The sequence below is a fragment of the Salmo salar genome, chromosome ssa27 (assembly GCF_905237065.1).
Source record: "Salmo salar chromosome ssa27, Ssal_v3.1, whole genome shotgun sequence".
In the NCBI taxonomy this organism is placed as follows: Eukaryota; Metazoa; Chordata; class Actinopteri; order Salmoniformes; family Salmonidae; genus Salmo; species Salmo salar.
Genome location: NC_059468.1, coordinates 28,811,144 through 28,831,021, shown reverse-complemented (window position 1 = coordinate 28,831,021; position 19,878 = coordinate 28,811,144). Strand labels below are relative to the sequence as shown.

Genomic DNA, 19,878 nt, shown 5'->3' with positions numbered 1-19,878 from the left:
TGGAAGAGTCGCCAGACGGACGCCACTCTTCATTAAAAGGCACGACAGCCTGCTTGGAGTTTGCCAAAAGTCACCTAAAGACTCTCAGACCATGAGAAACAGGATTCCAAGATTGAACTCTTTGGCCTGAATGCCAAGCATCACGTCTGGAGGAAACCTAGTACCATCCCTACGGTGAAGCATGGTGGTAGCAGCAACATGCTGTGGGGATGTTTTTCAGGGACTGGGAAACTAGTCAGGAATGAGGGAAAGATGGAAGGAACAAAGAAAAATCAAATCAAATTTTATTGGTCACATACACATGGTTAGCAGATGTTATTGCGAGTGTAGCGAAATGCTTGTACTTCTAGTTCCCGCAGTGCAAGTAATATCGAACAATTCCACAACAAATACCTATTACACACAAATCTAAGTAAAGGAATGGAATAAGAATAATAAATATATGGATGAGCAATGTCAGAGCGGCATAGGCTAAGATGCAATAGATAGTATAGAATACAGTATATACATATGAGATGAGTAATGCAAGATATTGTGGCAGACCAGTCAAAACGTTTTCACAGATCAGACACGGACAGAGTAGGATTAGCTCGGTTTAAAGGGTGTTTATTTGAATAACAAACCACAAGAAAAGAATAGGTCTCCCCCATGAGACCCTCTCCAGGATACCGTCTTCTGGGCTCTGCGTCTTGCTGTATCCTGTGGGGAAGAAAAACTGAGCTCCCTCCTTTTATCTCGCAAACCGTCCCCAACTATACGGGAGCAACCTTTCTTCCCCCAGTCCCTTCTCCCGTGTGCTGCCCTTCTGGCAGCTTTATGGGACTCGTCTAGCTGGTGAGCAATCAGCCCTTGATTACTCACCAACCACAATCAGCCCCAATTAATCCTGTCTGGGAGAGCCCGTTGAGACCTGGCATGTCCAGCAGAGGGAGCCATCGCCTCGTGATGTAGACTGTCTGTCACCAGGCCTTGACGAGTCTTCCCCCCCCCCCCCCCCCCATAGCTCTGTCGGGGAGGGGGCTGTCATCAGTGCGACGTATGTCTTCCTTCTCGATAGGGCATCCGCGTTTCCATGCTTCGCCCCTGACCTGTGCACAACAGAAAAAGAGAAGTGTTGAAGGGACAAGAACCACCTGGTGACCCGATCGTTTGTGTCCCTTTCCCTGGCCTTCCAGACCAGGGGAGCATGGTCAGTGACCAGGGTGAAGTGGGTACCTAACAGGTAATACTTGAGAGTGTCTAGCGCCCACTTCACCGCTAGACACTCTTTCTCAACAATAGAGTACTTTTTCTCTCTGGGTATCAGCTTTCGGCTTATGTACATGATGGGGTGCTCCTCCCCATCGTGTATCAGGGACAGAACGGCCCCTAGTCCCGTGTCACATGCATCCGACTGGACCAACATTGGCACCTGGAAATTGGGCTTTACGAGAATCGAATGGGAGCACAGCGCTTCTTTCAGGCGCCTGAACGCCGCTTCTGTCTTGCCCGTCCATTTCACTGTTTTCAGGAGGCGGGCCCTGGTTAGATCGGTGAGGGGGGAGGCTATAGCCACAAAGTTGGGGATAAATTGGCTATAGTATCCTGCCAGTCCCAGGAAGGACTTGACGTGTCTTGGTGCGTGGAACGGGCCAGTCACGTATCGCGTGAACCTTCCTATCCTGGGGCTTGACGTTCCCCCGTCCGATCAAATACCCCAGGTACTCCACCTCCTTGAATCCTAGTTTGCATTTCTTAGGGTTCGCTGTCAACCCGGCTTGCCTGAGCGCGTCCAGCACTGCCTGGAGGCGCGTCAGGTGTTCTTCCCAACCTTGGCTGTGGATGATGATATCATCCAAATAGGCTGCTGCGTACTGCTGGTGGGGTTGAAGTACTTTGTCCATCAGGCGCTGGAATGTGGGCGGTGCTCCGTGGAGACTGAACAGGGGCACCCGGTACTGATATAATTCGCTCTGGTGTCGAAAACGCCGTCTTTTCCCGGGAGGAGGCTGCCAACGGTACCTGCCAATATCCTTTGGTCAAGTCAAGGGTGCTGATGTACCGGGCCTTTCCCAATCGGTCGATGAGCTCGTCCACCCTCGGCATGGGGTAGGCGTCGAACAAACTGATGTCGTTCACACCCCGGAAATCATTACAGAAGCACAGGCTACCGTCCGGTTTGGGCACCAACACGATGGGGCTGCACCATATACTTCTCGGGGGAACACCGCCGTGTTCCGATAGACGAGCTCCCTGAGCACTTGCTTCTGGGCCAGGTCGAGGTCTTCATTGCTCGGGACCAGCACTGGTACCTTTGGCGTCCTGGGTCCCGACCATAACACGGCCAAGGCTGTCCTCTCGTGCCACTTCTTCAACAGGTTCACGTGGTAAATCTGTTGGGGTTTCCGTCTCCCTGGCTGCCGTACGTGGTAATTGACTGGTCCCAGCTTCTCTATCACCTCATGTGGTCCGTGCCATGTTGCCAGGAACTTACATTCGGCCGTGGGGATTTAGACCTAACACCTTGTCTCCCACCGGGAATTCTCGGGGCTGGGTTCCCCGATTGTAGACCTGGGCTTGGGCTCATTGGGCCTTCTCCATATGTTCCCTTACCACTGGTCATATGGCTGTCATCCGCTCCCTCATCGTCTCCACGTGCTCTACCACGCTGCGTAAGGGGGTCGTTGGGCTTCCCACACCTCCTTGGCCGAGGTCCAGTAGGCCGCGTGGCCTCCTGCCGTAGAGGAGTTCGAAAGGGGAAAAGCCAGTGGACTGAGGTACTTCTCGGATTGAGAACATTAGGTGGGGTAGTAGCTGGTCCCAGTTCTTCCCGTCCTGCTTGATGACCTTCCGCAGCATTTGTTTGAGCGTTTTATTGAACCGCTCGACGAGCCCATCTGTCTGTGGGTGAAAGACGGAGGTCCGGATCTACTTGATCTCCAGGAGACCACACAAATGTTTCATTAGGCGGGACATAAACTCAGTACCTTGGTCTGTCAGGATCTCGTTCGGGATGCCCACCTGGCTATAGAGGTGGAACAGCTCCCGGGCGATTCCCTTGGATACCGCCACCCGTAGGGGAATGGTGTCGGGATACTGGGTGGCATAATCTACTATTACCAGGATGTACCGGTGTCCTCATGCTGTTTTTTACCAGGGGTCCCACTATGTCCATGGGGAGGCGTTCAAAGGGAACCCTGATGATCAGTAGGGGGACCAATGGGTTTCAGAAGTGGGTTTTTGGGGCAGTGATTTGACACTGCGGGCAGCTGCGACAATAGTCTTCCACGGCCCTCCTCATCCCGGGCCAGTGGAACCAGGCGGCGATCCGTTCCCGGGTCTCCTCCATTCCCAGGTGCGCCCCCAACAGGTGGGTTTGAGCCAGCTAAAGAACGGTTCCCACATAGCGTCAGGGCAGCAACAATACCTCTCGAAGTTCCCCCTGTTGGCGCGACACCTGATACAAAAGATTATTCTTGATTTGGAAATGGGGGTATCGCCAGTCACTCACCCCTGCCAGTCACTCACCCCCGGTCCGGTGTGGCTCAGTTGGTAGAGCATGGTGTTAGCAACACCAGGATTGTGGGTTCGATTCCCACGGGGGACCAGTACGGAAAAAAATGTATGAAATGTATGCATTCACTACTGTAAGTCGCTCTGGATAAGAGCATCTGCTAAATGACAAAAATGTAAAAAAAATGTAAATGTAGCTGTCCATTGACCGCTATCACTTGGGCTGCAGAGGCTTTCAAGTTCGTATCCTCCCACTGGGCAGTCCCAAATTGTCCCCTCAGTTGGCCCCCAGCGGGTGTCTCGACTGGCCCCTAGAAATTGAGGAGGGGGATGCTGGGCTCCTCCTCCAGTGGTTCCCCAGGGGGTTCGGGTTCTGGCGCCCCCTCTGACTCCGGACCCGTAGATACAGGTTGGTCAACCGTTTGCTTCCGGGCTGCACAGGCGATGGGTCGTCCTCGCTCTCGTCTTCGGCCGGCTCGAACCTTTTTCCTCAGCTCATGCCTCCACAGAGAGGCAAACAGCGAACAATCTCGTCCCACTAGGAGAGGTACCAGCAACTCTGGTACGGCACCCACCATCATCTGGCAGTTCCCTTGTCGCGTCACGATGTTGGCCCATACGGTTGGATACCGCTTTGTGTCACCGTGAACACAAGAAATGGACATCTCCCTACCATGTTCGGTCCCCTGGTTCAGCAGGCTCGTAGTTACGAGCATAACCATACTTCTGGAGTCTAATAGAGCTTCCGTGTGGTGTCATCAACCTTCACCGGGACCATGGGTGCAGTTGATTCGTGGTGCGCCCAACCGGAAGTGATGTAGTTCACTGCGTGACCCACCTCGCCTCCGGGGCTTGCTGATGCATCGACTCCTCTCGAGCCTAGCAATTCCAGGCAATGTGCCCCTGGGTGCCACACTCAAAACACCTTTGGTCTCCATCTACCTGGGGTCGTCGGTGACGCGTTGGCCCTACCCCAGCCATCTCTCCACGGGTTTGTGATCCTTTGGCCCTGCTGACTGTCGGTTTGGGATACACAGCGGGGGGGGCTGTCCCCGACTCGGCCCGGCTCCCACTTAGCAGGGCCTGAGTGTTCTGATGCGTCTCCACTGCTTCCAGGATGCCCTCCAAGGTCTGGGGCACGCATAGACTCGCTGCCCTCTTCATGTCGTGGGGTAGCGCCCATAAGAAGCGATTCAGTACCACTTTGTCTAGGATGGCAAGGGTGGATACGTCGGTTAGGAGCCATGCCCTGGTGACGCGCAGTAGGTCACTCATCTGGGCTCGGGGGGATGCGTCGGCTACAAACCTCCAGTTGTGGAAAGGTTGAGCCCGATGGGCCAGGCTGTACCCGTAGCGGCTGAGTATCTCCCGTTTGTGTCCATCGTAGTTAGCCGCCTGTTCGTCGTTCAGGTCCCAATACGCATTCTGGTCATTCCCAGAGAGGAACGGAGCCAGCAGACTTGCCAACTTTGGCCTTGGCCATCCTTCCCGTAGTGCTGTCTGTTCAGAGGTATGTTTCGATGTCGTCATCTTCTGTTAGCTTGATTAAAAACTGGATTGGATGTGATTCAGTAGACGCTCCTCCTTGTAGCTTCCTGATTTCCTCAATGAAGCGGCCGTTTTGAAGCCGCTGTTCCTCCAGCGTTCGTTCCTGAACCGCCTGTTGTGCTTGTTGGGCCCGGACGAACTGAGCTATCAACTCGTCCATGCTGATGCTGCGTAAATGTCAACCCTGATCTGACCACATTATCAGAATGCCCGCATTCTCCACCACTTGTGGCAGACCAGGGGGTTTGGTCAAAATGTTTACACAGATCAGACACGGACAGAGTATGATTAGCTCGGTTTCAAGGGTGTTTATTTGAATAACAAACCAAAAGAAAAGAATAGGTCTCCCCCCATGAGGGATACCGTCTTCTGGGCTTCGGGTCTTGCTGTATCCTGTGGGGAACAAAAACTGAGCTCCCTCCTTTTATCTCTGGAACCGTCCCCAACTATATGGAAGCAATCTTTCTTCCCCCAGTCCCTTCTCCCGAGTGCTGCCCTTCTGGCAGCTGTATGGGACTCGTCCAGCTGGTGAGCAATCAGCCCTTGATTACTCACCAACCACAATCAGCACCAATTAGTCCTGGCTGGAGAGCCCGTTGAGAACTGGCATGTCCAGCAGAGGGAGCCATCGCCTCGTAATGTAGACTCCGTCTGTCACCAGGCCTCGACGAGTCTCCCCTTGGTGGCTGACCTGCTGTACGCCACAATATGTAAACTTTATTAAAGTGGCATTATTAAAGTGACTAGAGTTCCATTTATTAAAGTGGCCAATGATTTCAAGTCTGTATGTAGGCAGAAGCCTCTCTGTGCTAGTGATGGCTATTTAACAGTCTGATGGCCTTGAGATAGAAGCTGTTTTTCAGTCTCTCTGTCCCAGCTTTGATACACCTGTACTGACCTCGCCTTCTGGATGGTAGCGGAAGTGAACAGGCAGTGACTCGAGTGGTTGTTGTCCTTGATGATATTTTTGGCCATCCTGTGACATCAGGTGCTATAGGTGTCCTGGAGGGCATGTAGTTTGCCCGCGATGATACGTTGTGCAGACCGCACCACCCTCTGGAGAGCCCTGTGGTTGTGGGCAGTGCAGTTGCAGTTGGGGATACAGCCCGACAGGATGCTCTCAATTATGCATCTTTAAAAGTTTGTGAGGGTTTTAGGTGGCAAGCCAAATTTCTTCAGCCTCCTGAGGTTGTAAAGAGAATTCCTTGATAAAAACCTTCTCCAGAGCGCTCAGGACCTCAGACTGGGGGGAAGGTTCACTTTCCAACAGGACAATGACCCAAAGCACAAAGCCAAGACAATGCAGGAATGGCTTTGGGACAAGTCTCTCAATGTCCGTGAATGGCCCAGCCAGAGCCCGGACTTGAATCTGATCTAACTTCTCTGGAGAGATGTGAAAATAGCTGTGCGGTGACGCTCCCCATCCAACCTGACAGAGCTTGAGACAATCTGCAGAGAAGAATGGGAGAAACTCCCCAAATACAGGTGTGCCAGCTTGTAGCGTCATACGCAAGAAGAATCGAGTCTGTAATCACTGCCAAAGGTGCTTCAACAAAGAACTGAGTAAAGAGTCTGAATACTTCCAGTCAAAATTTTGGACACACCTACTCATTCAAGGGTTTTCTTTATTTTTACTATTTTCTATATTGTAGAATAATCGTGAAGACATCAAAACTATGAAATAACACATATAGAATAATGTAGTAACCAAAATAGTGTTAAACAAATCAAGATATATTTGTATTTGAGATTCTTCAAAGCAGCCACCCTTTGCATTGATGAAAGCTTTGCACACTCTTGGCATTCTCTCAACCAGCTTCATGAGGTAGTCACCTGGAATGCATTTCAATTAACAGGTGTGCCTTGTTAAAAGTTAATTTGTGCTTCACAGAGTTCAAGTAACAGACATCTCAACATCAATTGTTCAGAGGAATTACCGCAAAGAAACCACTACTAAAATACACCAATAAGAAGAAAAGACTTGCTTGGGCCAAGAACATGAGCAATGGACATTAGACTGGTGGAAATCTGTCCTTTGGACTGAGTCCAAATGTGCAATTTTTGCTTCCAACTGCTGTGTCTTTGTGAGACGCATAGTAGGTGAACGGATGATCTCTGCATGTGTGGTTCCCACCGTGAAGCATGGAGGAGGAGGTGTGATGGTGTGGGGCTGCTTTGCTGGTGACATTGTCTGTGATTTATTTAGAATTCAAGCCACCCTTAACCAGCATGGCTACCACAGCATTCTGCAGCGACATGTCATCCCAACTGGTTTGTGCTTAGTGGGACTATAATTTGTTTTTCAACAGGACAATGACCCACACACCGCCAGGCTGTTTAAGGGCTATTTGACAAAGAAGGAGAGTGATGGAGTGCTGCATCAGATGACCTGTCCTCCACAATCTGCCATCAAGTGCTTAGCATATGTGAGGAAAGCATTCCAGGTGAAGCTGGTTGAGAGAATGCCAAGTGTGTGCAAAGCTGTCATCAAGGCAAAGGGTGGCTACTTTGAAGAATCTCAAATATCAGATATATTTGGGTTTGTTTAACACTTTTTTGGTTACTACATGATTCCATTTTTTTTTCATAATTTCATGTCTTCAGTTTTATTCTACAATGGTAAAAATAAAGAAAAATCCTTGAATGAGTAGGTGATTTGTGTCCAAACTTTTGACTGGTACTGTATGCAAATGTGATACTTCAATTTTTTATTTTTAACAAATTATCAAACATTTCTAAAAACCTGTTTTTGCTTTGTCATTATGGGGTATTGTGTGTAGATTGATGAGTGAAACATTTTAAAAAAATCAATTTTAGAATGAGGCTGTAACGTAACAAAATGTGGAAAACGTCAAGGGGTCTGAATACTTTCCGAAGGCACTCTATATTACTTTTTTTTACAGTAGCATGAAAACATATTCAGAAAAGAAATCTCGGAACAACTTTTTTTTTAAACAAAGAAACCTGAAGGAAAGAAAGATAGGAAGCTAATGATATCTAGTCAAATCCTATCACATGTATTTTTGGAGATGCGGGTGACAGAAAGAATATCCCATTTGATTGTCAGTAAAACAAAAGAGAGGAGGACAAACAAGAGATGCGGGAAATAAAAGATATGTATAGCTGGGTGTGTGAGTGCGTGCTGCATTTAATGAGGTTTTAGAAACAATAAACACATGTCCCAAAGTGAGACAATTCTGTCGACATTGACAACCCAGAAGAGAAAAAAATAGAAAGTTCATGAGATCAGATGAAAGATCTGTAAAACAACTCAAAAGTAAATGATAATTGAATTTATATTTCAATGAGTCCCCTCTCTTGTTGAGGGTGCACATCTCAGTGTCGTGTCATCAAACTCCCAGTCCATCCTAATCATCACGTTATAAATTGGTCTTGGATCTGTGCCATGTCGCTTCAGCCCAGTTTATTCCACTCCTGAGTGAAATGTATTCGTTTGAGAGAGAGAAAAAATTACATTAATTTCCACTGCTATTGTGATTTTTTTCAAGCAATCATAAATATTGTTTAAAATGGGCGATGACAGCTTACAGTGACGTGTCTGTCCGTGCACCTTTCCGTAATGGTGATTTGGAGACTTTTTTGACTCGCCCTGCCCATCATTGCGCTGCGCATTATAAAAATCGCGCCCCATCAGTGGGTACCCTCCAGAACGCACAGGAGCAGAATACGCCTGAGGACAGCTTCTATCTAAACCATCCTTTAAACCCTCAACTCAGTGTAAGTACTTCTATTACACCTATAGGCATTCTTTAAACAAGATTAGTTTAGTATCATTTTTGTAACCTTTTTGTCTAACCTTTCTATACATAGGCCTATAGGTTTTAAAGGGTTTTCTATAAAGCTTTTATCAACCAATTTCACTGCCTTCACTGAAACTGAAATGTTTAAACAATTCATCTGAGGAAGTCAAATAAATATAAATTACATTTTAAACAACAAAAATATATCAGTATAAGGTATCCTTCAGGTAATGTCGACAACAGGTAGGGAACATGACTTTCTCAACTTTTCCATGGTATACATTTTATAAGATTTCATAGCCTTAGCAATTCAGAGCCTTGACAATGAAATGGTTAATATGGTGTAAAGTAGTTTTCTGATATTTTTCTCTTTTGATTCCTCAACGATTCCTTAAAGATGCATCCTAACTTGGGTACCTGGCTGGGCGCACTGACTCTCCTCGTCTGGACCTTTATATGCATCGGGACGCTCGCGGAAGGCTACCCGGTCAAACCTGAAAACCCCGGCGAAGATGCGCCGGCGGAGGAACTTGCCAAGTATTACTCCGCTCTCAGACATTACATCAACCTCATTACAAGGCAGAGGTGAGTGCTTTAACCCGGGTCTGACAAACTGGTGTTCTAAATGAAGAAATGATAAGGCTGAACGTTTTGTTTGTGAATATCCTTAGATATTATTTTATGAGTAAGCCATAGGTCTAATTCAGAAAAAAAACATAATGATACTGTGATTATAAACGTATTTTTTTTAGCGCCTTTCATACAAACAAATTACAGCCCAAACCTGAAAGTGCTGTAGGTCTACAAATGAGCACTTCAAAGAAACAGCAAAAACATGTAAGTGAAGTAATCAAATGATTAATATCAAACTATATATCAGACTACTGTACATCTAAAACCTAGAAACTCAACTAACCATCTTGGGGTCTAAATATGTGGGACCCTTTTAAAGTGAATTAACCCATGTGTAGCTGGTTTGTATGTCTAATAATGGTGTTATTTCTTGCTCTAGTCCAAATACCAACTAATCCAATCATGAATTCAGGAGACTAAAATAATATAGAAGGAGACTAAAACAATAAAGAAGCGTCACATTAAACCAGGGCAAACTTGTTAAGTATGCTCTGTGTTGTCTATATGAAACTCCATCTTTAATTCCACAGCAGTACCCCACTGATGCTTAATTAGCGTCATACCACATATAAGGCTATTCACCCTCCGTTCAGTCACACTCTATTCACAAATCTCAGTGTGAAATTAGTCTTCTTTTATTTATTTATTACCAGGTAAGTTGACAGAGAACACATTCTCATTTACAGCAACAACCTGGGGAATAGTTGTATTTGTATTTATTTTTACCAGGGGAAAAAGCGCCTCTTACTGGCCCTCCAAAACCACTTCCAGCAGCATCTGTTCTGGCATCCAGGGACCGACCAGGAAGAACCCTGCTTAGATTCAAAGGCTACAATCATTAACAGTTTCAGCTTGTATTGTGAATGTGTTTCTTCTGTTAGAGTGTTGATGTTAAGAGTGGGAAAGGGTCATTACAAATTCCATTAGAAGAGCAGAGTTGACAACCAACAAAACAATAATTTATTGTTATACAGAAGGGCTTTAAGGACAGGTCTCAATAACCAGACTTACATTCATATTGGCTCTAGAACATTTATAGTGGGGTCAGTTATCTCATGTGGGTAGCACAGAAGGTCTAGTTCTTGAAGTTTAGTCAATGAGAAGTATGAAATTCCTGTCTCACCATCTCCTGTTTCACTCTCATGACATCTTTGTCTCTCTCGCTTTCTCTTTCTCTCTTTCTTTCTCTCTCTTTTTCTTTCTTTCTCTCTCTCACTCTCTCGCTCTCTCTCTCTTTCTTTCTCTCTCTTTTTCTTTCTTTCTCTCTCTTTTTCTTTTTTTCTCTCTCTCACTCTCTCGCTTTCTCTCTCTCTTTCTTTCTCTCTCTTTTTCTTTCTTTCTTTCTCTCTCTTTTTATTTTTTTCTCTCTCTCACTCTCTCGCTTTCTCTCTCTCTTTCTTTCTCTCTCTTTTTCTTTCTTTCTTTCTCTCTCTTTTTCTTTTTTTCTCTCTCTCACTCTCTCGCTTTCTCTCTCTCTTTCTTTCTCTCTCTTTTTCTTTCTTTCTCTCTCTTTTTCTTTTTTTTCTCTCTCTCGCTCTCTCGCTCTCTCTCTCGCAGGTATGGGAAGAGGTCCAGCCCTGACACACTGGATTCACTGATCTCAGACCTGCTGCTAAAGGAGAGCACAGATACGCTCCCACAGTCCAGGTACCGTCGCTGTGTGTGTGTGTGCACACAGATGTGTGTGTGTGTACATCTGTGAGTAACTAATGTTTTGTAGTGAGTAAAGTGTAGGCAGGTATATGTGTGAGTGATCCACTGTTTATAGCAGTGCATTGCATGCATGTCCCTAGACATTGACATTCTGAACAAAACACTATTTGAATGGATCTGTTCCTCTGGTCTCATGGCAGTTTGCACATAATTGTCATTTGATTTGTTCCTCCCCAGGTATGATGAACCGTCGTTGTGGTAACCGTGTCACTGTCCCCGCCCAGCACCCTACCATCGCCACGACAATATACTGACCTCAACAACACGGCCGCCTCACCATGGCCGATGCCCCATCCTAACAACCCCAGTTAGCACCCTACCATCCCCCTCTCCCCATCCTCCATCCAGAGGTTACTCCTGTGCCAGATAACTAACTGCATATGTACAGAGTCTTATTTAAGTCACCTGTACATTGGTAAGTCAGGGGAGAGAATTATTGATTGTATGGTAAAACTGTGCTATTAAATATTAATTATATAATGGATCTACTTTGCTGTTATTATAAACTTATTTCAAATGAGTGTTTAGCCAAGAGAGGAAATGAAGGTTCCTCCTGGCTTTGTACATTATACTGAAGAGATGGTACGTCTTTAAATGATGTGCATGTGGACATTCACAACACACATCTTTGCAATCCCTGGAGAGGTATTAGAAACCAGTTTGTACTCAACTCTTTTCTGGACAATTTGCAATTTGGTGGCTAAGGACGCACTCTTGTGGTTGATATGTTTTATTGCATTTAACACGAGGTGAAGGTGTAACCTGGCCTGAAATCAGAGTAGCTGCTAGCTAGCCAGGCAGCTTCCCTGTAGAAAGCCTAAAGCCTCTTACATAGTGTTGATGAAAAAAGGTATACAAAATTGTATACTATAATTGGAGGCTGCTGAGGGGAGGACGGCTCATAAAAAAGGCTGTAACGGAGCGAATGGAATGGCATCAAACACATGGAAACCATGTCTTTTATGTATTTGATATCATTCCACTGATTCTGCTCCAGCCATTACCACGAGCCCATCCTCCCCAGTTAAGGTGCCACCAACCTCCTGTGTTGGTAACACTTTGTCATATTACCCAACATCAAGTCAACATCGAATTATTGTCATACCAACAAGTGTAGAATGAGTAGACTGCTATTGGAGGGGAATCTAGAAATATTAGAGACAGATAAAAGAGGACAAGGTGAGGGAAATAGAGGAGAAAGCAGAGATGTCATTTAAAATTGTATGAGTTTTGATGACTGAATATTTCTGACTGATATGATTTTTGTTATGGTGAATTCTGAACTAAAACTAGCCCACAGGTTATTACTGCAGACTATTACTGCAGACTATTACTACAGGCTATTACTACAGGTTATTACTACAGGTTATTACTACAGGCTATTACTACAGGTTATTACTACAGGCTATTACTACAGGTTATTACTACAGGTTATTACTACAGGCTATTACTACAGGTTATTACTACAGGCTATTACTACAGGTTATTACTACAGGCTATTACTACAGGTTATTACTACAGGCTATTACTACAGGTTATTACTACAGGCTATCACTACAGGCTATCACTACAGGCTATTACTACAGGTTATTACTACAGGCTATTACTACAGGTTATTACTACAGGTTATTACTACAGGCTATTACTACAGGTTATTACTACAGGCTATTACTACAGGTTATTACTACAGGTTATTACTACAGGCTATTACTACAGGTTATTACTACAGGCTATTACTACAGGTTATTACTACAGGTTATCACTACAGGCTATCACTACAGGCTATTACTACAGGCTATTACTACAGGTTATTACTACAGGCTATTACTACAGGTTATTACTACAGGTTATCACTACAGGCTATTACTACAGGCTATTACTACAGGTTATTACTACAGGCTATTACTACAGGTTATTACTACAGGCTATTACTACAGGTTATTACTACAGGTTATCACTACAGGCTATTACTACAGGCTATTACTACAGGTTATTACTACAGGCTATTACTACAGGTTATTACTACAGGCTATTACTACAGGCTATTACTGCAGGCTATTACTACAGGCTATTACTACAGGTTATTACGACAGGCTATTACTACAGGCTATTACTGCAGACTATTACTGCAGGCTATTATTACAGGCTATTACTACAGGCTATTACTACAGGTTATTACTACAGGTTATTACTACAGGTTATTACTACAGGCTATTACTACAGGTTATTACTACAGTCTATTACTACAGGTTATTACTACAGGCTATTACTACAGGCTATTACTGCAGGCTATTACTGCAGGCTATTACTACAGGCTATTACTACATGCTATTACTACAGTCTATTACTACAGGTTATTACTACAGGTTATTACCACAGGCTATTACCACAGGCTATTACTACAGGCTATTACTACAGGTTATTACTACAGGTTATTACTACAGGCTATTACTACAGGCTATTACTACAGTCTATTACTGCAGGCTATTACTACATGCTATTACTGTAGGCTATTTCTGCAGGTTATTACTACAAGCTAATACTGCAGGTTATTATTACAGGTTATTACTACAGGTTATTACTACAGGCTATTACTGCAAGCTATTACTGCAGGCTATTACTGCAGGTTATTACTACAGGCTATTACTACAGTCTATTACTGCAGACTAATACAACAGGCTATTACTACAGGTTATTACTACAGGTTATTACTACAGGCTATTACTACAGTCTATTACTGCAGTCTATTACTGCAGTCTATTACTACAGGTTATTACTACAGGTTATTACTACAGGTTATTATTGCAGGCTAATACAACAGGTTATTACTGCAGGCTAATACAACAGGCTATTACTACAGGTTATTATTACAGGTTATTAACTACAGGTTATTAATACAGGCTATTACTACAGTCTATTGCAGGCTAATACAACAGGTTATTACTACAGGTTATTACTACAGGTTATTACTACAGGCTATTACTACAGGATATTACTGCAGGCTAATACAACAGGCTATTACTACAGGTTATTACTACAGGTTATTAATACAGGTTATTACTACAGGTTATTACTACAGTCTATGGTTGCAGGCTAATACAACAGGCTATTACTACAGGTTATTACTACAGGTTATTACTACCGGCTATTACAACAGGCTATTACTACAGCTAGTCTCAAATGCTGCATAGAAACCAAATTCCTAATCATGCCCTCTAATTTCTAGTTAATCCAATTTTATAATTCCCACACAATTTAATTCCATCAACTCAACACGCCATTGTCTACTACTGTAATGGTCCATAGTACATAACATTGTTGCCTATTCCACAGCCTACTTCACACATGTAGACTGATAGGCAAGGCTATTACATCTATTCCCATGACTGAAGTGTTGGGAATGAAACAATCACAATGTTTAACATTCAATTCTAAAGTCGTTCTTATTCTGAATGGTTACAATGTATCTATCCATCGTTGGATGTGGGGGATGGACTTCGACTATGATTCGTCCATCTCCGACGTACGTCACCAGTAAGGGCGCGGTCTAATGTTTTGATTGACATTGTGTATTCACGGATAGTTAGCTGTGGGACCACGACAGCTAAGGGGGTTTGAATTTCCAACCGGGACAGCCACAGAGGATCACCGCCAACTTACATACACAATTACCGGTAAGTCACGGCCCGGAGACATGGCTTAGAATGGGCGATTAAAGTTAATTCTGGAGAGAAACTTTATGTGGAAGGAAAAGCGGACTTTTTGGTCTCAAAGATGGACTTAGGCACGTAAGGAAGTCCAGCCCTATGTGCTTGCCTAGTGTGTGTGTGTGTGTGTGTGTGTCTAGGATATTTATTGGGAAGGGCTTACCGCTCGTCCAATGTGATTGCCTTGCTCATGCTTTGAGTGCTTATTCTATACCTTTTCTCTACAGTATCTTGACTATGTGAAAGGCTATAAAGTAATACTCTCCAAATTTGCCGGCTACAATGCCCTGGATGGGTAACAAAAATGGCCGCACGTGTGTGACGAGTTCACCGTAATCGCGAACAATTGACAGCAAAAACGACCCGGTAATTTGGCACGGATGTGGACCACTTGTAGGCCCAGTCGTTATTTCCCGGATATCGATCGATTTCTATGTGCGGTAACTGGATCTGTGCGTGTATTTCTCGTGCCGCGGATAGGACGTGCGCGCGCGAGGAAGTGGCAGGCAGTCCCACTATCCCATTCTAAAATCCCGCACCACACCAGCAGAGAAAATGAGCTGTATTGAGAAGAGGAGCGTAGCGTACAACGATTAGATAGGCTATACATGCCCGTGCCAGGCAGGGAACGAGACAAACCACGGTTGTTTGTTTGTTGACCACAACAATCAGGCATTGTTTATTTGTGCTGAGCTCGTGAATGGACGTGGGTCGGGTCGGGTATAGCCTTGGCATGGCAGAGTCTGGCCCGAGGCAGAGGGCAGTAGACCCATCCTATTGATTTGTCTGAGTGGAGTGTAGAATCCTGTCTGTCACTACTTTGATGACCATCTGAATTTGAGAATATCATTGACTATAAAAAGGTTTAGGTGAATGAACCTTTTGCCTGTAAGCAGTTGTAATTTTTGGGTCATGGTGTCACTAGGCTGGATTTATACTCGTGCTATTTGGGTATTTTTATGTCTGGTCTGGTTCTAGAGGTGGAGGGGATTGTGGGTAACCCCTGTAAATAAGCAACATACTGGGGGATGAGGGTTGCAATCAGTCCATCTTAAAAGGTCCAATGCAGCTGTTTTCATATCAATATAAAATCATTTCAGGGTAACAATTAAGTACCTTACTGTGATTGTTTTCAGTTAAAATGGTCAAGAAGTAACATAGCTTCTTAGCAAAGACCAATTTCCCAAGCAAGAATTTTGTGGGGAGGGGAAAACTGAAAACTAGCTGTTATTGCCAGAGAGGTTTGGAATGCTCTTTCTTATTGGTCTATTAACTCATTTACTGCCAGCTCATGTCAAAATTCAAACCTCTAGAACAGGCTGAAATGTAAGGCAGTCTTTTCAAACGGCTCCAAATCATAATTTTTACATTTTCACAGTATTATTCCAACCTTATAGTGTGGATCTCTCTCTCTGTCTTTTATAAATACAGTACCAGTCAAACATTTGGACACACCTACTCATTCAAGGGTTTTTCTTTATTTTGACTATTTTTTACATTGTAGAATAATAGTGAAGACATCAAAACGATGAAATAACACATATGGAATCATGTAGTAACCAAAAAAGTGTTAAACAAATCAAAATATATGTTATATTTGAGATTCTTCAAAGTAGCCACCCTTTGCCTTGATGACAGCTTTGCACACTCTTGGCATTCTCTCAACCAGCTTCATGAGGTAGTCACCTGGAATGCATTTCAATTAACAGGTGTGCCTTGTTAAAAGGTAATTTGTGGAATTTCTTTCCTTCTTAATGTGTTTGAGCCAATCAGGTGTGTTGTGACAAGGTTGAGATGGTATTCAGAAGATAGCCCTATTTTGTAAAAGTTTTGATGTCGCCACTATTATTCTACGATGTAGAAAATAGTCAAAATAAAGAAAAACCCTGGAATGAGTAGGTGTGTCCAAACTTTTGACTGGTACTGTATATATATACACACTACCGTTCAAAAGTTTGGGGTCACTTAGAAATGTCCTTGTTTTTGAAAGAATTTTTTTTTTTTTTGTTCATTAAAATAACATAAAATTGATCAGAAATACAGTGTAGACATTGTTAACATTGTAAATGACTATTGCAGCTGGAAACGGCATATTTTTTATGGAATATATACATAGGTGTACAGAGGCCCATTATCAGCAACCATCACTCCTGTGTTCCAATGGCACGTTTTGTTAGCTAATCCAAGTTTATAATTTTAAAAGGCTAATTGACCATTAGAAAACCCTTTTGCAATTATGTTAGCACAGCTGAAAACTGTTGTTCTGATTAAAGAAGCAATAAAACTGGCCTTCTTTAGACTATTTGAGTATCTGGCGCATCAGTGTTTGTGGGTTCGATTACAGGCTCAAAATGGCCAGAAACAAATAACTTTCTTCTCAAACTCGTAAGTCTATTCTTCTGAGAAATTAACGCTATTTCATGCGAGTAATTGCCAAGAAACTGAAGATCTCGTACAACGCTGGCCTTCTAGGCAGATTTGCAAAGAAAAAGCCATATCTCAGACTGGCCAATAAAAATAAAAGATTAAGATGGGAAAAAGAACACAGACACTTGAAAGAGGAACTCTGCCTGGAAGGCCAGCATCCCGGAGTCGCCTCTTCACTGTTGATGTTGAGACTGGTGTTTTGCGGGTACTATTTAATGAAGCTGCCAGTTGAGGACTTGTGAGGCGTCTGTTTCTCAAACTAAACACTAATGTACTTGTCCTCTTTGTCAGTTGTGCACCAGGGCCTCCCATTCCTCTTTCTATTCTGGTTGTAGCCAGTTTGCGCTGTTCTGTGAAGAGAGTAGTACACAGCGTTGTATGAGATCTTCAGTTTCTTGGCAATTTCTCGCATGGAATAGCCTTCATTTCTCAGAACAAGAATAGACTGATTAATTTCAGAAGAAGGTCTTTGTTTCTGGCCATTTTGAGCCTGTAATCAAACCCACAAACTCTGATGCTCCAGATACTCAACTAGTCTAAAGAAGGCCAATTTAATTGCTTCTTTAATCAGAACAACCGTTTTCAGCTGTGCTAACATAATTGAAAAGGGTTTTCCAATAATCCATTTTCCTTTTAAAATGATAAACTTGGATTAGCTAACACAACATACCATTGGAACACAGGAGTGATGGTTGCTGATAATGGGCCTCTGTACACCTATGTAGATATTCCTTTAAAAATCCACAGTTTCCAGCTTCAATAGTAATTTACAACATTAACAATGTCTACACTGTATTTCTTATCAATTTGATGTTATTTTAATGGACAGAAAATGAGCTTTTCATAAAAAACAAGGACATTTCTAAGTGACCCCAAACTTTTGAACGGTAGTGTATGTATTAGTACACACACTTGGTGTACAAAACATAAGGAACACCTGCTCTTTCCATGACACACACTGAGTGTACAAAACATTAGGAACACCTGCTCTTTCCATGACATACACTGAGTGTACAAAACATTAGGAACACCTGCTCTTTCCATGACATACACTGAGTGTACAAAACATTAAGCACACCTTCCTAATTTTGAGATGTCCTCAGAACAGCATGAATTTGTATATAAAACACAGGAAAATCACGTTTTGACTGCACTGGGACTTTTAATATGACACATTTTCTTTTATTTGTCACATGCACCAAATACAATGGCTGTAGACTTTACGGTGAAATGCTTGCATCCCAATGATGCATTTGAAAAAATTATAATAAAAATAAAAATAGTATAACAACAGGAATAAAATACACATACATTTAGCTATCTACAGGGAGTACCAGTACCAGATCAATGTGGAGCTATATACAGGGAGTACCAGTACCAGATCAATGTGGAGCTATATACAGGGAGTACCAGTACCAGATCAATGTGGAGCTATCTACAGGGAGTACCAGTACCAGATCAATGTGGAGCTATATACAGGGAGTACCAGTACCAGATCAATGTGGAGCTATATACAGGGAGTACCAGTACCAGATCAATGTGGAGCTATATACAGGGAGTACCAGTACCAGATCAATGTGGAGCTATATACAGAGAGTACCAGTACCAGATCAATGTGGAGCTATATACAGGGAGTACCAGTACCAGATCAATGTGGAGCTATATACAGGGAGTACCAGTACCAGATCAATGTGGAGCTATATACAGAGAGTACCAGTACCAGATCAATGTGGAGCTATATACAGGGAGTACCAGTACCAGATCAATGTGGAGCTATATACAGGGAGTACCAGTACCAGATCAATGTGGAGCTATATACAGGGAGTACCAGTACCAGATCAATGTGGAGCTATATACAGGGAGTACCAGTACCAGATCAATGTGGAGCTATATACAGGGAGTACCAGTACCAGATCAATGTGGAGCTATATACAGGGAGTACCAGTACCAGATCAATGTGGAGCTATATACAGGGAGTACCAGTACCAGATCAATGTGGAGCTATATACAGGGAGTACCAGTACCAGATCAATGTGGAGCTATATACAGGGAGTACCAGTACCAGATCAATGTACAGCTACATACAGGGAGTACCAGTACCAGATCAATGTGGAGCTATCTACAGGGAGTACCAGTACCAGATCAATGTGGAGCTATATACAGGGAGTACCAGTACCAGATCAATGTGGAGCTATATACAGGGAGTACCAGTACCAGATCAATGTGGAGCTATATACAGGGAGTACCAGTACCAGATCAATGTGGAGCTATATACAGGGAGTACCAGTACCAGATCAATGTGGAGCTATATACAGGGAGTACCAGTACCAGATCAATGTGGAGCTATATACAGGGAGTACCAGTACCAGATCAATGTGGAGCTATATACAGGGAGTACCAGTACCAGATCAATGTCGAGCTATATACAGGGAGTACCAGTACCAGATCAATGTGGAGCTATATACAGAGAGTACCAGTACCAGATCAATGTGGAGCTATATACAGGGAGTACCAGTACCAGATCAATGTGGAGCTATATACAGGGAGTACCAGTACCAGATCAATGTGGAGCTATATACAGGGAGTACCAGTACCAG

General features: G+C 43.7%; 2 protein-coding genes and 1 non-coding gene across 6 annotated transcripts in view; all 3 read left to right on the top strand.

Moving 5' to 3' along the window:
- Window positions 1-3,511: 3,511 nt before the first annotated feature.
- On the top strand, window positions 3,512-3,587 carry trnaa-agc (transfer RNA alanine (anticodon AGC)). Its single transcript has one exon. It is a non-coding gene; the product is annotated as a tRNA-Ala (tRNA).
- Window positions 3,588-7,886: 4,299 nt separating this feature from the next.
- Window positions 7,887-11,625, top strand: LOC100380778 (pro-neuropeptide Y). The gene is made up of 4 exons (XM_014178359.2): window positions 7,887-8,778; window positions 9,199-9,386; window positions 10,992-11,081; window positions 11,325-11,625. Exons 1-4 carry the CDS (start codon window positions 8,578-8,580, stop codon window positions 11,347-11,349), a joined length of 504 nt encoding a protein of 167 aa, XP_014033834.1. The 5' UTR covers window positions 7,887-8,577; the 3' UTR covers window positions 11,350-11,625.
- A 3,094-nt stretch (window positions 11,626-14,719) lies between these two features.
- The window catches only part of LOC106588853 (protein PALS2-like), a 99,907-nt gene continuing 94,748 nt past the window's right edge, over window positions 14,720-19,878 (top strand). For all 4 annotated transcript variants that reach the window (XM_014178336.2, XM_014178334.2, XM_014178335.2 and 1 more), the window contains exon 1: window positions 14,720-14,821. The gene's annotated coding sequence lies outside the window, so the exon portion shown is untranslated. The remainder of the gene's footprint in view (window positions 14,822-19,878) is intronic.

Coding starts and splice junctions, on each gene's coding strand:
- LOC100380778 (XM_014178359.2), top strand. CDS start 8,578: ATGACAGCTTACAGTGACGTGTCTGTCCGTGCACCTTTCCGTAATGGT. Junction 8,779..9,198: donor CTTTAAACCCTCAACTCAGT/GTAAGTACTTCT, acceptor GATTCCTTAAAG/ATGCATCCTAACTTGGGTAC. Junction 9,387..10,991: donor AACCTCATTACAAGGCAGAG/GTGAGTGCTTTA, acceptor TCTCTCTCGCAG/GTATGGGAAGAGGTCCAGCC.